At 45.5% G+C, this 17,929-nt stretch overlaps 1 protein-coding gene across 3 annotated transcripts in view; it reads left to right on the top strand.

The window, feature by feature from the left end:
- The window catches only part of nme7 (NME/NM23 family member 7), a 133,811-nt gene that overhangs the window by 92,667 nt on the left and 23,215 nt on the right, over positions 1-17,929 (top strand). For all 3 annotated transcript variants that reach the window (XM_084172012.1, XM_084172011.1, XM_084172010.1), the window contains one exon: positions 6,892-6,993. In XM_084172012.1, the coding sequence (XP_084028138.1) occupies positions 6,892-6,993 (102 nt within the window). The remainder of the gene's footprint in view (positions 1-6,891; positions 6,994-17,929) is intronic.

The raw sequence follows: 17,929 nt of genomic DNA, 5'->3' as shown, positions 1-17,929 counted from the left end.
GTATGCATGCACCACTTTTCCATAAAACACATTTTTTGAATTCTTTGAAACAAGTTATTTTTTTCATTTCACTTCACCAATTTGGACTATTTTGTGTATGTCCATTACATGAAATCCAAATTAAAAATCCATTTAAATTACAGGTTGTAATGCAACAAAATAGGAAAAAACGCCAAGGGGGATGAATACTTTAGCAACTATTTCTAAAAACCTATTTTTGCTTTGCCATTATGGGCTATTGTGTGTAGATTGATGAGGGAAAAAAACTATTTAATCAATTTTAGAATAAGGCTGTAACGTAACAAAATGTGGAAAAAGTCAAGGGGTTTGAATACTTTCCGAAGGCACAAAAAATGCCACACACACAGTTTGCTGCATGCACAAAACGAATACTAGCCAGCAATGCTCTTGATCCAGGAGTGGATTCTCTGCTGTTACCAAGTGAATGCTTGATTTTGGAAGAAGCTTACCATTTAGCTAATAGCTAACTAGATACTAAATTAGCAAACCAAATGCACAACTGCATAGCATTTAGCACATTTTAGACAGTTAACTTAATATACTGAACAAAAAAATAAAACGCAACATGTAAAGTCTTGGTCCCATTTTTCATGAGCTGAAATAAAAGATCCCAGAAATGTTCCATACGCACAAAAAGCTTATTTCTCTCAAATGTTGTGCACAAATGTGTTTACATCCCTGTTAGTGAGCATTTCTCCTTTGCCATGATAATCCATCCACCTGACAGGTGTGGCATATCAAGAAGCTGATTAAATAGCATGGTCATTACACAGCTGCACCTTGTGCTGGGGACAATAAAAGGCCACTCTAAAATGTGCAGTTTTGTCACACAACACAATGCCACAGATGTCTAAAGTTATGAGGGAACGTGCAATTAGCATGCTGACTGCAGGAATGTCCACCAGAGCTGTTGCCATTCTCTACCATAAGCCGCCTCCAATGTCGTTTTAGAGAATTTGGCAGTGCGTCCAACTGGCCTCACAACCGCAGACAACGTGTATGGTGTCGTGTGGGCTAGCGGTTTGCTGACGTCAACGTTGTGAACAGAGTGCCCCTTTGTGGCGGTGGGGTTATGGTATGGGCAGGCATAAGCTGCGGACTATGAACACAATTGCATTTTATTGATGGCAATTTGAATGCACAGAGATACCGTGACGAGATCCTGAGGCCCATTGTTGTGCCATTCATCCACCGCCATCACCTCATGTTTCAGCATGATAATGCACGGCTCCATGTCGCAAGAATCTGTACACAATTCCTGGAAGCTGAAAATGTCCCTGTTCTTCCATGGCCTGCAAACTCACCAGACATGTCACCCATTGAGCATGTTTGGGATGCTCTGGATCGACATGTACGGCAGCGTGTTCCAGTTCCCGCCAATATCCAGCAACTTCGCACAGCCATTGAAGAGGAGTGGGACAATATTCCACAGGCCACAACCAACAGCCTAATCAACTCTATGTGAAGGAGATGTGTCGCGCTGCATGAGGAAAATGGTGGTCAAATCAGAAACTGAATGGTTTTCTGATCCACGCCCCTACCTTTTTTTTAAAGGTATCAAATCAAATCAAATCAAATCAAATTTTATTGGTCACATGCGCCGAATACAACAGGTGCAGACATTACAGTGAAATGCTTACTTACAGCCCTTAACCAACAGTGCATTTATTTTAAACAAAAAAGTAAGAATAAAACAACAACAAAAAAGTGTTGAGAAAAAAAAGAGCAGAAGTAAAAAATAAAGTGACAGTAGGGAGGCTATATATACAATAGAATAAAGTGACAGTAGGGAGGCTATATATACAGGGGGGTACCGTTGCATAGTCAATGTGCGGGGGCACCGGCTAGTTGAGGTAATATGTACATGTGGGTAGAGTTAAAGTGACTATGCATAAATACTGTGGTATCTGTGGTATCTGTGACCAACAGATGCATATCTGTATTCCCAGTCATGTGAAATCCATAGATTAGGGCCTAATGAATTTATTTCAATTGACTGATTTCCTTATATGAACTGTAACTCAGTAAAATCTTTGAAATTGTTGCATGTTGCGTTTATATTTTTGTTCAGTATAGTTCTAAGATATCTAGCTGGTAAACATTTAGTTGTGAATTCCATCCTGTAATTAGATCACATGGCGCGTGCTGCACGACAGTGAGTGACCCACAGGGCTCTGGGCTCTCGTTGTTGTGTGCTTGTAAACAAACACCACATGACACGTGACTGGGGACTACCGGTAAGCTAGATAATAATGTGACAGCTGAAATGAAGAATCCAATCTTCTTTATCTCCTAACGTATTGCACAAGTTGACTGCAGGTGTTTACTTAAAAAGTAGCTACAAATATTAAAATGTATAGAAAAACGTGGAAACGGTATTGACGGTGTTGAAAAACCATCCTGTGGCTTTTTCCAAATACCCCGGTATACGGTATATACGGTATACTGCCCAAGTCTACTAGGAGCGTTGCGTTGGATGATAATTTTCTTACTTGCTTATGGCCCTATACAGGTCTTTGAGTGTTGTCTTAGTGCCAGCATCGGTTTGTGGTGGTAAATAGACAGCTACGAAAAAATAGTGTGGTCTACAGGTTATCATGAGGTATTCTAACTCAGACGAACAGAACCTCGAGACATATTAATATTTAGAGATCGCGCACCAGTTGTTGTTAGCAAAAAGACACACACCCCCTCCTCTGAGCTTTTCCGACGCAGCCGTTCTGTCCAGATAGATTTATATTTACCATGTCCTTGTTCAGCCACGACTCAGAGAGAAGCTCATCCAGTTTATTCTCCAGTGATTGCCCGTTTGCCAATAGAACGGAGGGTAGAGGCGATTTATCTGTCTCGTCAGGTGTCCCGCACGCTGGCCTCTATAGCTCCGTCGTCTCCTTCTTCCAGTGTCACGGGTTTGGGCCCTGGTCCGCGATAATCAATATGTCTTTCGCCTCCGAGTCATTGAAGTAGAAGTCCAGATGGAGGTTAGTAATAGTTGTTCTGGTGTCCAGAAGCTCTTTTCAGTCATAGGAGACGATGGCGAAAACATTATGTACAAAAAAGTTAAGATCAGCGCAAAAAAAAGACACAAAATAGCACAATTGATCAGGAGCCCGTAAGACGTCCGCCATTCTCTCTGGCTCTCTACCTGTTCACCTTCAGGACTGACCACTGCACCATTATACCTGTTCACCTTCAGGACTGACCACTGCACCATTATACCTGTTCACCTTCAGGACTGACCACTGCACCATTATACCTGTTCACCTTCAGGACTGACCACTGCACCATTATACCTGTTCACCTTCAGGACTGACCACTGCACCATTATACCTGTTCACCTTCAGGACTGACCACTGCACCATTATACCTGTTCACCTTCAGGACTTGAGCCAGTTTTAAAACCCATCTAAAAGAGCCTGTGAGAGCTTCCTCAGAGCAGACATGTGGTTTGGTTAACAGGCTGGTGGGTCTAGGGAGCCCACTATACTGACAGGCTGGTGGGTCTAGGGAGCCCGCTATACTGACAGGCTGGTGGGTCTAGGGAGCCCACTATACTGACAGGCTGGTGGGTCTAGGGAGCCCACTATACTGACAGGCTGGTGGGTCTAGGGAGCCCACTATACTGACAGGCTGGTGGGTCTAGGGAGCCCACTATACTGACAGGCTGGTGGGTCTAGGGAGCCCGCTATACTGACAGGCTGGTGGGTCTAGGGAGCCCGCTATACTGACAGGCTGGTGGGTCTAGGGAGCCCGCTATACTGACAGGCTGGTGGGTCTAGGGAGCCCGCTATACTGACAGGCTGGTGGGTCTAGGGAGCCCGCTATACTGACAGGCTGGTGGGTCTAGGGAGCCCACTATACTGACAGGCTGGTGGGTCTAGGGAGCCCACTATACTGACAGGCTGGTGGGTCTAGGGAGCCCACTATACTGACAGGCTGGTGGGTCTAGGGAGCCCACTATACTGACAGGCTGGTGGGTCTAGGGAGCCCACTATACTGACAGGCTGGTGGGTCTAGGGAGCCCACTATACTGACAGGCTGGTGGGTCTAGGGAGCCCACTATAGTGACAGGCTGGTGGGTCTAGGGAGCCCACTATACTGACAGGCTGGTGGGTCTAGGGAGCCCACTATACTGACAGGCTGGTGGGTCTAGGGAGCCCACTATACTGACAGGCTGGTGGGTCTAGGGAGCCCACTATACTGACAGGCTGGTGGGTCTAGGGAGCCCACTATACTGACAGGCTGGTGGGTCTAGGGAGCCCACTATACTGACAGGCTGGTGGGTCTAGGGAGCCCACTATACTGACAGGCTGGTGGGTCTAGGGAGCCCACTATACTGACAGGCTGGTGGGTCTAGGGAGCCCACTATACTGACAGGCTGGTGGGTCTAGGGAGCCCACTATACTGACAGGCTGGTGGGTCTAGGGAGCCCACTATACTGACAGGCTGGTGGGTCTAGGGAGCCCACTATAGTGACAGGCTGGTGGGTCTAGGGAGCCCACTATAGTGACAGGCTGGTGGGTCTAGGGAGCCCACTATAGTGACAGGCTGGTGGGTCTAGGGAGCCCACTATACTGACAGGCTGGTGGGTCTAGGGAGCCCACTATACTGACAGGCTGGTGGGTCTAGGGAGCCCACTATACTGACAGGCTGGTGGGTCTAGGGAGCCCACTATACTGACAGGCTGGTGGGTCTAGGGAGCCCACTATACTGACAGGCTGGTGGGTCTAGGGAGCCCACTATACTGACAGGCTGGTGGGTCTAGGGAGCCCACTATACTGACAGGCTGGTGGGTCTAGGGAGCCCACTATACTGACAGGCTGGTGGGTCTAGGGAGCCCACTATACTGACAGGCTGGTGGGTCTAGGGAGCCCGCTATACTGACAGGCTGGTGGGTCTAGGGAGCCCGCTATACTGACAGGCTGGTGGGTCTAGGGAGCCCACTATACTGACAGGCTGGTGGGTCTAGGGAGCCCACTATACTGACAGGCTGGTGGGTCTAGGGAGCCCACTATACTGACAGGCTGGTGGGTCTAGGGAGCCCACTATACTGACAGGCTGGTGGGTCTAGGGAGCCCACTATACTGACAGGCTGGTGGGTCTAGGGAGCCCGCTATACTGACAGGCTGGTGGGTCTAGGGAGCCCACTATACTGACAGGCTGGTGGGTCTAGGGAGCCCGCTATACTGACAGGCTGGTGGGTCTAGGGAGCCCACTATACTGACAGGCTGGTGGGTCTAGGGAGCCCGCTATACTGACAGGCTGGTGGGTCTAGGGAGCCCACTATACTGACAGGCTGGTGGGTCTAGGGAGCCCACTATAGTGACAGGCTGGTGGGTCTAGGGAGCCCACTATACTGACAGGCTGGTGGGTCTAGGGAGCTCACTATACTGACAGGCTGGTGGGTCTAGGGAGCCCGCTATACTGACAGGCTGGTGGGTCTAGGGAGCCCACTATACTGACAGGCTGGTGGGTCTAGGGAGCCCGCTATACTGACAGGCTGGTGGGTCTAGGGAGCCCACTATACTGACAGGCTGGTGGGTCTAGGGAGCCCGCTATACTGACAGGCTGGTGGGTCTAGGGAGCCCACTATACTGACAGGCTGGTGGGTCTAGGGAGCCCACTATAGTGACAGGCTGGTGGGTCTAGGGAGCCCACTATACTGACAGGCTGGTGGGTCTAGGGAGCCCACTATACTGACAGGCTGGTGGGTCTAGGGAGCCCACTATACTGACAGGCTGGTGGGTCTAGGGAGCCCACTATACTGACAGGCTGGTGGGTCTAGGGAGCCCACTATACTGACAGGCTGGTGGGTCTAGGGAGCCCACTATACTGACAGGCTGGTGGGTCTAGGGAGCCCACTATACTGACAGGCTGGTGGGTCTAGGGAGCCCACTATACTATACTGACAGGCTGGTGGGTCTAGGGAGCCCACTATACTGACAGGCTGGTGGGTCTAGGGAGCCCACTATACTGACAGGCATAGCCCCAGCATCAGGCTCAGCCAGGCTCACTGTCTTGTTGCCATGGTTTCCTTCTCCGCTCCTACCTACCTCTCTCTCTCTTTCTCTCTCTCCTCTGTCTCTCTCCCCTCTTTCTCTCCTCTTTCTCTCTCTCCTCTCTCTCTCCCCTCTTTCTCTCTCTCCTCTGTCTCTCTCCCCTCTTTCTCTCCTCTTTCTCTCTCTCCTCTGTCTCTCTCCCCTCTTTCTCTCCTCTTTCTCTCTCTCCTCTCTCTCTCCCCTCTCTCTCCCCTCTTTCTCTCCTCTCTCTCTCCCCTCTTTCTCTCCTCTTTATCTCTCTCCTCTCTCTCTCCCCTCTTTCTCTCCTCTTTCTCTCTCTCCTCTCTCTCTTTCTCTCCTCTTTCTCTCTCCTCTCTCTCTCTCCCCTCTTTCTCTCCTCTCTCTGTCTCTGTCTCTGTCTCTCTCTCTCTCCCCTCTCTCTGTCTCTCTCTCTCTCCTCAACTCCTACCTACCTGTCTGTGCTGTGAGGCTCTCTCTCTCACAACGTGCCTCAAGCCTTTCTTTAGAGAGGAAATATTATTATTCAGGAGGTATGACCTTCATCAAGCCACCCTATTTAAACATTAAAGATGCTGGTTTTGATATGGTTGAAATTGGTTTACATATAGTAGTTGCATTAAAGGGATAGTTCACCCATATTACAAAAATGTATTTTTGCCTCCTTACCGGCAATCCACGCTTTGGTTGTGTTCACTGCTATTAGTTGGCTCGAAAGCATTCTATATATGGCCATTGCCAATACCAAGCCACTGCCACCAACCACTAATATTAGCATTTTCTAACCAAAAAAAACAATGGAAGTCAATGTACCCCAATGCAGCTAAGCTAACTGTTGTGAGTCTCTCTACAGAACATGGTGGCAGAGCTATGTTCTGGACCCTGCATGGCCCTGGAGATCAGAGGGACTGATGCACCGAAGACCTTCAGGGAGTTCTGTGGACCAGCTGATCCGGTGAGTTATTTTTCACGTCATCATGTTCTGGCCTACCTGCTCCCTGTGCTTTACACGTCAGGTATTTAGCAACTCTAGTTAGCATCGGCTTGCGAAACTACATCTAACTAGCATTAGCGCAATGACTGGAAGTCTATGTTTATCTACTAGCATGTTAGCAGATACCCATAGACTTCTAGTCATTGCACTAACGATAATTAGCATTGGCTCGTGAAACTACCTCAAACTTCCTTCATACTGGACACAGAGACATACAAATGGTCTCCTCTAGGTCAGGGGTGTCAAACGTCCGGCCCGCGGGCCGGATCAGGCCCGCAAACGGGTTTAATCCGGCCCGCGAGATGATTTTGTAAAGTATAAAAATGCGCTGCAATTTTTCAATAAAATAAACTGCTGTTCCAATTGCGTCCACTGGATGGTGCAATAGCAATTGTGTTAAGCAAGCAAACTGTTTATACCGGGGCAGAGCAAGTAGGTCAAGTCTGTGTTTACTCACAGCCGAGACATCAGTGACGCTGCAGTGAAAGCTAGCTACCTCATTGCTAATGAAATCGCAGTGGCTTCAAAACCATTTAGTGAGGGTGAATTTGTAAAAACATGCATGATGAAGGCAGCGGAGATTGTGTGCCCTGAAAAGCGTCAGGCTTTTGTAAATATCAGCCTGACAAGAAACACAGTTGCAGACAGGATTTCCGATCTTTCAGTGGATTTGGACAGCCAGTTGAAGCAAAAAGTAAAGTCATTTATTGCGTTTTCGGTTGCAATTGATGAAAGCACGGACATTACAGATGTTGCACAACTGGCCATTTTCATCCGCGGAGTTGATGACACATTGACCGTCACCGAGGAGTTGGTGCCGATGACGGATACAACGACAGCAGCTGATATTTTCACTGCACTTGTCGGCGCGCTGGACAGGGTCGGAGTGGACTGGTCCCGCGCTGTCAGCCTGGCTACAAATGGTGCGCCCTCAATGATCGGGAAAAAAGCAGGCGTTGTGACAAAGTTCAGAGAGAAAGTGCAATCTGCAAATGGAGGACGTGATTTTTTGACTTTTCACTGTATTTTGCACCAGGAGGCTTTGTGTTGCAAGTCATTAAAGATGGATAACGTCATGAAGGTGGTCATCCAAACTGTTAATTTCATCCGATCCAGAAGCCTGAATCACCGTCAGTTTGACAGCGTTCTCAGAGAGAAAGACCACATCTATGGCCTGCCATACCACACTGAGGTAAGATGGTTAAGCCGAGGTGCTGAGGCGTTTCTTTGATTTACGAGAAGAAATTGAACAGTGTTAGAATTCCATTCCGCAGAATGGATGCAGGACCTTGCATTTATGGTGGATGTTACAGAGCACCTGAATAACTTGAACAAACAGCTGCAAGGGCGCAACAAAGTTGTCACGCAGTATTATGACAGCATACGTTCTTTCAAGTTGAAGCTGTCATTGTGGGAGACGCAACTTGCCGGTGGTGATGCAGCTCACTTCCCCTGTCTGAAAAATGTGTGCGCGACCCAACATGTGGCAGACATGAAGCGGTTCAAAGATAAAATAACGGGACTGTTACGGGAGTTTGAGCAACGCTTTCAGATTTATGGTGAACTGGAGAAAGACTTCAACGTTTTTTGCTCGCCATTCACCGTGAATCCCTCTGATCTGCCCGTCAGCATCCAACTTGAAATAATAGACTTGCAGTGTGACTCGGATTTGAAGGGCAAATTTGCCGCAGCTGGCTTGGACACATTTAATCAGAATCTCTTGCCAGGTTACCCCAACTTGACAGCCCTCGCTGCAAAACTGTTGTGCATGTTTGGAACCACATATCTTTGTGAGCAAGTTTTCTCTGTAATGAGCATAAATAAAACAAAGCTGCGCTCAAGGCTCACGCACAAGCACTTGAATCACATCCTGAAGTTGGCTGCCACTCAGGATGTGACGCCTGATATTGATGCGCTGGTGAAAGCTAAAAGATGCCAGGTATCAGGAGTCAAATAAACTATGCAACCCCACTTAAAGTGCTACATGAGACACCCTGATATAGTTCTGTGATCTGTGATATACTTCTGTGAATCACTGAGGCATTGTGTGTTTGTGTGTTCTTTGTCCTCAGAACTTTCAAATAACTTGAGGTGTTTTATGATTAATAGTGATGTTGTGCTTTTGGACACTGTCCTCAGGCTCCAGCTTTATGTTTATATGTTTTTATGTTGATGTGCTATTGTTTTTAATTGTTTTTATTTTATTTGTATATTTAACCTATTCTTGACTCTGTGGTTCTTGCACTTGTTTGGGGAACAGGATTTAATTCTTTTTATCTACATTTCTGCCTGAGAAATGACACCCTGATATAGTTCTGTGATCTGTGAAACAGTTCTGTTAATCACTGAGGCATTGTGTGTTTGTGTTCTTTTTCATTATAATTACAGCTTAGTGTCATCATTAGTGTGGTTCTGCCATACCGGTGTTAGTGTGGTTCTGCCAAGTCACGTTTTGAAAATGATAATTTAATTAATTAGCATCAAAGTAGACATCATGCAAGACTACAAATCCCTGCAAGCTCCTGCACGTCATCTCTAACAGACACCTTTGCTAACAGGTATTGTGTCAATTTAAAACTTGCACAAGACAGTTCACGGAATTGTCAATTTAAAGAAATGTCCCTGTTTGACCGCTAGGTATTATGGGTATTATGACTCAGACTGTGGTACTCTATCTTGCCCCATTACCCCCACCTGCCCGTGACTTACCTTCTTCTTCTCACTGAGGTCAGTGGTGTATGGGGAGAAAAGCATTTATTAAGCGTTTATAAACATGCCTCACTTATTAAAAAGAATACGTACACATCACAGAATGTTAAAGGAAATATGAAATTTTAATTTCAATTTTCCAGATGCAGCACAGAAAACAATTGGTGATGACATCGCAGAAGAATCCTACTATTTACATTTTTCAGTTGGACTTTTATTGAATGGATTTAACAACGATTCAAATTCGAAGCGTTCAAATTCAATTTCCCATTTCAGACTCATAGCAATAACTATTTTAGTGAGTAAAACGTACTAACACAGGGTGGTAAAGAGCAAGCAAGAAAGCCATTTCACTGTACTTGTGCACATGACAATAAAAACTTGAAACTTGAAACTTAAAGCCAGCTCGTGTTCCCCCCTTATTCAAATCAAATCAAACTTTATTTGTCACATGTGCCGAATTCAACAGGTGTAGACCTTACCGTGAAATGCTTACTTACAAGCCCTTAACCAACAATGCAGTTCAAGAAATAGTTAAGAAAATATTTACCAAATAAACTAAAGTAAAAAATAATCAAAAGTAACACAGTTAAATAACAATAACAAGGCTGGGTACCGGTACCGAGTCAATGTGCTGGGTACAGGTTAGTCAATGTAATAACGAGGCTATATACAGGGGGTACCGGTACTAAGTCAATGTGTGGGGGTTCAGGTTAGTCAAGGTAATTTGTACATGTAGGTAGGGGTAAAGAGACTATACATGGACAATAGACAGTGGGAAGCAGCAGTGTAAAAACAAATGGAGGGGGGGGGGTCAATGTAAATAGTCCAGGTGGTCAATATTAAGAAGCCAGAAGAACGCTGGGCTGTCACTCGGAGATGATGTCACACGGACCTCTTACCTCGCCTCTGCAGTCAAAAGGAAACTAACTGGTTTCTGTCCATTTTTATTTTATTTATTTTATTTCCCCTTTATTTAACCTTTATTTAACCAGGTAAGAAGCCAGTTGAGGACAAGTTCTCATTTACAACTGCGACCTGGCCAAGATAAAGCAAAGCAGTGCGATAAAAACAACAACACAGAGTTACATGTGGGGTAAAACAAAACATACAGTCAAAAATACAACAGAAAATCTATATACAGTGTGTGCAAATGTAGTAAATTATTGAGGTTAGGCAATAAATAGGCCATAGTGCAAAATAATTACAAATTAGTATTAACACTGGAATGATAGATGTGCAGAAGATGATGTGCAAATAGAGATACTGGGGTGCAAATGAGCAAAATAAATAACAATGTAAATAACAATATGGAGATGAGGTAGTTGGGTGGGCTAATTACAGATGGGCTGTGTACAGGTGCAGTGATCGGTAAGCTGCTCTGACAACTGATGCTTAAAGTTAGTGAGGGAGATAAGAGTCTCCAGCTTCAGAGATTTTTGCAGTTCGTTCCAGTCATTGGCAGCAGAGAACTGGAAGGAATGGCGGCCAAAGGAGGTGTTGGCTTTGGGGATGACCAGTGAGATATACCTGCTTGAACGCATACTACGGGTGGGTGTTGCTATGGTGACCAATGATCTAAGATAAGGCGGGGCTTTGCCTAGAAGTGATTTATAGATGACCTGGAGCCAGTGGGTTTGGCGTCGAATATGTAGTGAGGGCCAGCCAACGAGAGCGTACAGGTCACAATGGTGGGTAGTATATGGGGCTTTGGTGACAAAACGGTTGGCACAGTGATAGACTACATCCAATTTGCTGAGTAGAGTGTTGGAAGCTATTTTGTAAATTACATCGCCGAAGTCAAGGATCGGTAGGATAGTCAGTTTTACGAGGGCATGTTTGGCAGCATGAGTGAAGGAGGCTTTGTTGCGAAATAGGAAGCCGATTCTAGATTTAACTTTGGATTGGAGATGCTTAATGTGAGTCTGGAAGGAGAGTTTACAGTCTAACCAGACACCTAGGTATTTGTAGTTGTCCACATATTCTAAATCAGACCCGCCGAGAGTAGTGATTCTAGTCGGGCGGGCGGGTGCAAGCAGCGTTCGATCAATCAAATAAAATATGTATTTATTTATCACATGCGCCGAATACAACAGGTGTAGACCTTACAGTGAAATGCTTACTTATAAGCCCTTAACCAACAATGCAGTTTTAATAAAAATAAGTGTTAAGTAAGAAACAGATAAGTAAAAATAAAAAAAGAAGAGAAATCGAAAAATAACAAATAATTAAAGTAAATAAGTAAAAAACAGTAGGGAGGCTATATACAGGGGGGTACAGGTTAGTGGAGGTAATTGAGGTAATTTGTACATGTAGGTAAAGTGACTGTGCATAGATAATAAACAGAGTAGTAGCAGCAGCGGGGGGGAGGGGGGGGGGGGTTAAATTGATTGGACATGATTTGGAAAGGCACACACCTGTCTATATAAGGTCCCACAGTTGACAGTGCATGTCAGAGCAAAAAACCAAGCCATGAGGTCGAAGGAATTGTCCGTAGAGCTCCGAGACAGGATTGTGTCGAGGCACAGATCTGGGGAAGGTCCCCAAGAACACAGTGGCCTCCATCATTCTTAAATGAATGAAGTTTGGAACCACCAAGACTCTTCCTAGAGCTGGCCGCCCGGCCAAACTGAGAAATCGGGGGAGAAGGGCCTTGGTCAGGGAGGTGACCAAGAACCCGATGGTCACTCTGAGTTCTAGAGTTCCTCTGTGGAGATGAGAGAACCTTCCAGAAGGACAACCATCTCTGCAGCACTCCACCAATCAGGCCTTTATGGTAAAGTGGCCAGACGGAAGCCACTCCTCAGTAAAGGGCACATGAAAGCCCTTTTGGAGTTTGCCAAAAGGCACCTAAAGGACTCTCAGACCATGAGAAACAAGATTCTCTGGTCTGATGAAACCAAGATTGAACACTTTGGCCTGAATGCCAAGGGTCATGTCTGGAGGAAACCTGGCACCCTCCCTATGGTGAAGCATGGTGGTGGCAGCATCATGCTGTGGGGAAGTTTTTCAGCGGCAGGGACTGGGAGACTAGTCAGGATCGAGGCAAAGATGAACGGAGCTAAGTACAGAGAGATCCTTGATGAAAACCTGCTCCAGAGCGCTCAGGACCTCAGAGTGGGGTGAAGGGTCACCTTCCAACAGGACAACGACCCTAAGCACACAGCCAAGACAACGCAGGAGTTGCTTCGGGACAAGTCTCTGAATGTCCTTGAGAGGCCCAGCCAGAGCCCGGACTTGAACCCGATCTAACATCTCTGGAGAGACCTGAAAAGAGCTGTGCAGCGACACTCCCCTCCAACCTGACAGAGCTTGAGAGGATCTGCAGAGAAGAATGGGAGAAACTACCCAAATACAGGTGAAACTGGTGTTGACATTGAAACTGGTGTTTTGCGGGTACTATTTAATGAAGCTGCCAGTTGAGGACCTGTGAGGCGTCTGTTTCTCAAACTAGACACTCTAATGTATTTGTCCTCTTGCTCAGTTGTGCACTGGGGCCTCCCACTCCTCTTTCTATTCTGGTTAGAGCCAGTTTGCGCTGTTCTGTGAAGGGAGTAGTACACAGTGTTGTACGAGATCTTCAGTTTCTTGGCAATTTCTCGCATGGAATAGCCTTCATTTCTCAGAACAAGAATAGACTGACGAGTTTCAGAAGAAAGTTTATTTGTTTGCTGTTCGCTGCTCTGGCACCCCAATGGTGGAACAAGCTCCCTCACGACGCCAGGACAGCGGAGTCACTCACCACCTTCCGGAGACATTTGAAACCCCACCTCTTTAAGGAATACCTGGGATAGGATAAAGTAATCCTTCTACCCCCCCCCCCCCCCCGTTACCCCACCCCCCAAAAAAAGTAAAGTGGTTATCCCACTGGCTATAAGGTGAATGCACCAATTTGTAAGTCGCTCTGGATAAGAGCGTCTGCTAAATGACGTAAATGTAAAATGTAAATGTAAAGTTATTTGTTTCTGGCCATTTTGAGCCTGTAATCGAACCCACAATTGCTGATGCTCCAGATACTCAACCAGTCTCAAAAACCCAGTTTTATTGCGTCTTTAATCAGCACAAAAGTTTTCAGCTGTGCTAACATAATTGCAAAAGGGTTTTCTAATGATCAATTAGCCTTTTAAAATGATAAACTTGGATTAGCAAACACAACGTGCCATTGGAACACAGGACTGATGGTTGCTGATAATGGGCCTCTGTACGCCTATGTAGATATTCCATTAGAAATCAGCCGTTTCCAGCTACAATAGCCATTTACAACATTAACAATGTCTACACTGTATTTCTGATCATTTTGATGTTATTTTAATGGACAAAAAATTGCTTTTTGTTCGAAAACAAGGATATTTCTAAGTGATCCCAAACTTCTGAACGGTAGTGAACAAGCACAGAAATACACTACTAAGACACTCCTCTCTTCACCAAACTGAGCAGCACGTAACCCTTACCCTACCACCTACCCCAAATCCTACCACCTACCCCTTACCCTACCACCTACCCCTTACCCTACCACCTACCCCTTACCCTACCACCTACCCCTTACCCTACCACCTACCCCTTACCCTACCACCTACCCCTTACCCTACCACCTACCCCTTACCCTACCACCTACCCCTTACCCTACCACCTACCCCTTACCCTACCACCTACCCCTTACCCTACCACCTACCCCTTACCCTACCACCTACCCCTTACCCTACCACCTACCCCTTACCCTACCACCTACCCCTTACCCTACCACCTACCCCAAATCCTACCACCTACCCCTTACCCTACCACCTACCCCTTACCCTACCACCTACCCCTTACCCTACCACCTACCCCAAATCCTACCACCTACCCCAAATCCTACCACCTACCCCAAATCCTCCCCACTGATACATCACACTCTTTTCCTTCTTTGAACCCACCCCTCTCTTTATTCATGTGTTGTTTAGTCTATATAAGTCCCATTTTATTATTATTATTATTATTATTATTGTTATTACATCAAACAAACAATAACATCACTGGGAAGTGGGAACTAGGCTATTTGAAAACAAAACCCATCAATCTGATATCATGCACCTGATCCAAAACAATATCTGCCCTATCTAGCCATATTCTGTTATTACTCAGGATTTGAATGGCACAAGCCAATCATTGACCAGTGTTGAGTGTCAAGCATGAACACTTTAATTGTACTGCCCTGTGATCAGTATAACTGTAACATGCTTCATGAGTCCTAACCAACAAAGTGATTGTGAGTTTATTGTTCAACTCAACAGGCTGCAGAGCAGAGTGGTTTGGTTTGGTTTGGTTTGGTTTGGTTTGGTTTGGTTTGGTTTGCATCCTACATTTAAAATTTTAAATTTTAGTCATTTAGCAGACGCTCTTATCCAGAGCGACTTACAGTTAGTGAGTGCATACATTTTTCATACTGGCCACACCCTATTCCCTATGTAGTACACTACTTTTGACCAGAGTCTATAGGGTTATGGACAAAAGTAGTGCACTAAATAGGGAATAGGGTGCCATTTGGGACAAACCCTAGATGTGTACGGGAGTGAATGGTGTTGAGTCTGTGGTCCTCATCATGGTAACAGAGGAGTAATCAGCAACACATTATCATGTACAGTTGAAGTCGGAAGTTTACATACACCTTAGCCAACTACATTTAGACTCAGTTTTTCACAATTCCTGACATTTAATCCCAGTAAAAATTCCCTGTCTTAGGTCAGTTAGGATCACCACTTTATTTGAAGAATGTGAAATGTCAGAATAATAGTAGAGAGAATGATTTATTTAAGCTTTTATTTCTTTCATCACATTCCCAGTGGGTCAGAAGTTACACTCAATTACACACTCAATTAGTATTTGGTAGCATTGCCTTTAAATTGTTTAACTTGGGTCAAACGTTTCGGGTAGCCTTCCACAAGCTTCCCACAATAAGTTGGGTGAATTTTGGCCCATTTCTCCTGACAGAGCTGGTGTAACTGAATCAGGTTTGTAGGCCTCCTTGCTCGCACACGCTTTTTCAGTTCTGCCCACACATTTTGTAAAGAATTGAGGTCAGGGCTTTGTGATGGCCACGCCAATACCTTGACTTTGTTGTCCTTAAGCCATTTTGCCACAACATTGGAAGTATGCTTGGGGTCATTGTCCATTTGGAAGACCCATTTGCGAACAAGCTTTAACTTCCTGACTGATGTCTTGAGATGTTGCTTCAATATATCCACATCATTTTCCTTCCTCATGATGCCATCTATTTTGTGAAGTGCACCAGTCCCTCCTGCAGCAAAGCACCCCCACAGCATGATGCTGCCACCCCCGTGCTTCACGGTTGGGATGGTGTTCTTCGGCTTGCAAGCGTCCCCGTTTTTCCTCCAAACATAACGATGGTCATTATGGCCAAACAGTTCTATTTTTGTTTCATCAGACCAGAGGACATTTCTCCAAAAAGTACGATCTTTGTCCCCATGTGCAGTTGCAAACCATAGTCTGGGTTTTCTATGGCAGTTTTGGAGCAGTGGCTTCTTCCTTGCTGAGCAGCCTTTCAGGTTATGCCGATATAGGACTCGTTTTACTGTGGATATAGATACTTTTGTACCTGTTTCCTCCAGCATCTTCACAAGGTCCTTTGCTGTTGTTCTGGGATTGATTTGCACTTTTCGCACCAAAGTACGTTCATCTCTAGGAGACAGAACGCGTCTCCTTCCTGAGCGGTATGACGGCTGCATGGTCCCATGGTGTTTATACTTGCGTACTATTGTTTGTAAAGATTAACGTGGTACCTTCAGGCGTTTGGAAATTGCTCCCAAGGATGAACCAGACTTGTGGAGGTCTACAGTTTTTTTTCTGAGGTCTTGGCTGATTTCTTTTGATTTTCCCATGATGTCAAGCAAATAGGCACTGAGTTTGAAGGTAGGCCTTGAAATACATCCACGGGTACACCTCCAATTGACTCAAATGATGTCAATTAGCCTATCAGAAGCTTCTAAAGCCATGACATCATTTTCTGGGATTTTCCAAGCTGTTTAAAGGCACAGTCAACTTAGTGTATGTAAACTTCTGACCCACTGGAATTGTGATACAGTGAATTATAAGTGAAATAATCTGTCTGTAAACAAATGTTGGAAAAATTACTTGTGTCATGCACAAAGTAGATGTCCTAACCGACTTGCAAATTTGTGGAGTGGCTGAAGAAATTTGTGGAGTGGCTGAAAAACGGGTTTTAATGACTCCAACCTAAGTGTATGTAAACTTCCGACTTCCAACTGTAATTAGATTCACATCACCAACACACAGGCACAGCCCTGCAGCACACAGATTCACATCACCAACACACAGGCACAGCCCTGCAGCACACAGATTCACATCACCAACACACAGGCACAGCCCTGCAGCACACAGATTCACATCACCAACACACAGGCACAGCCCTGCAGCACACAGATTCACATCACCAACACACAGGCACAGCCCTGCAGCACACAGATTCACATCACCAACACACAGGCACAGCCCTGCAGCACACAGATTCACAGAAACACACACACTTGCTTCAATAATTATGCCAATAAATGTCAGATATGAGCATGGGTGTGTGAGTGTGAGAGAGAGAGAGAGATATTTCAGTGCTAGTATACAGCCACTATCTGGATGAAACAGTCATCCTCTATTGGTGGTAGTTCAAAGCATGGTGGGATGTGGTCCTTCCCCAGAGGTCGTCTGTCTGTCTGTCTGGTTGTGTCCCAAAATGGCACACTATCCCCTTTATAGTGCACTACTATTGACCAGGGCCATTAGGGGTCTGTGATGTAGTAGATAGGGTGCATTTGGGACCTAACCTCTGTGTGCTCTCCTCTCCACGGCCCTGATGTAGAAAACTAGTCTAACCTTTTATAGAGGTCACATCAAGATGAGCTATGAAATGAAATCTGCACCTTTTATAGAGATCACATTTAGACAGGAAATACAATCTGCACCTTTTATAGAGGTCATATTCAGACAGGAAATACAATCTGCACCTTTTATAGAGATGACATTCAGACAGGAAATACAATCTGCACCTTTTATAGAGATCACATTCAGACAGGAAATACAATCTGCACCTTTTATAGAGATCACATTCAGACAGGAAATACAATCTGCATATCAAAGCAAAATGTCAGATGCTGACAATACATGCAATTATCCCGGTACT

The sequence above is a fragment of the Coregonus lavaretus genome, assembly GCF_964263955.1.
Source record: "Coregonus lavaretus genome assembly, chromosome: 11".
In the NCBI taxonomy this organism is placed as follows: domain Eukaryota; kingdom Metazoa; phylum Chordata; class Actinopteri; order Salmoniformes; family Salmonidae; genus Coregonus; species Coregonus lavaretus.
This window is presented reverse-complemented; position numbering and strand designations above follow the sequence as displayed.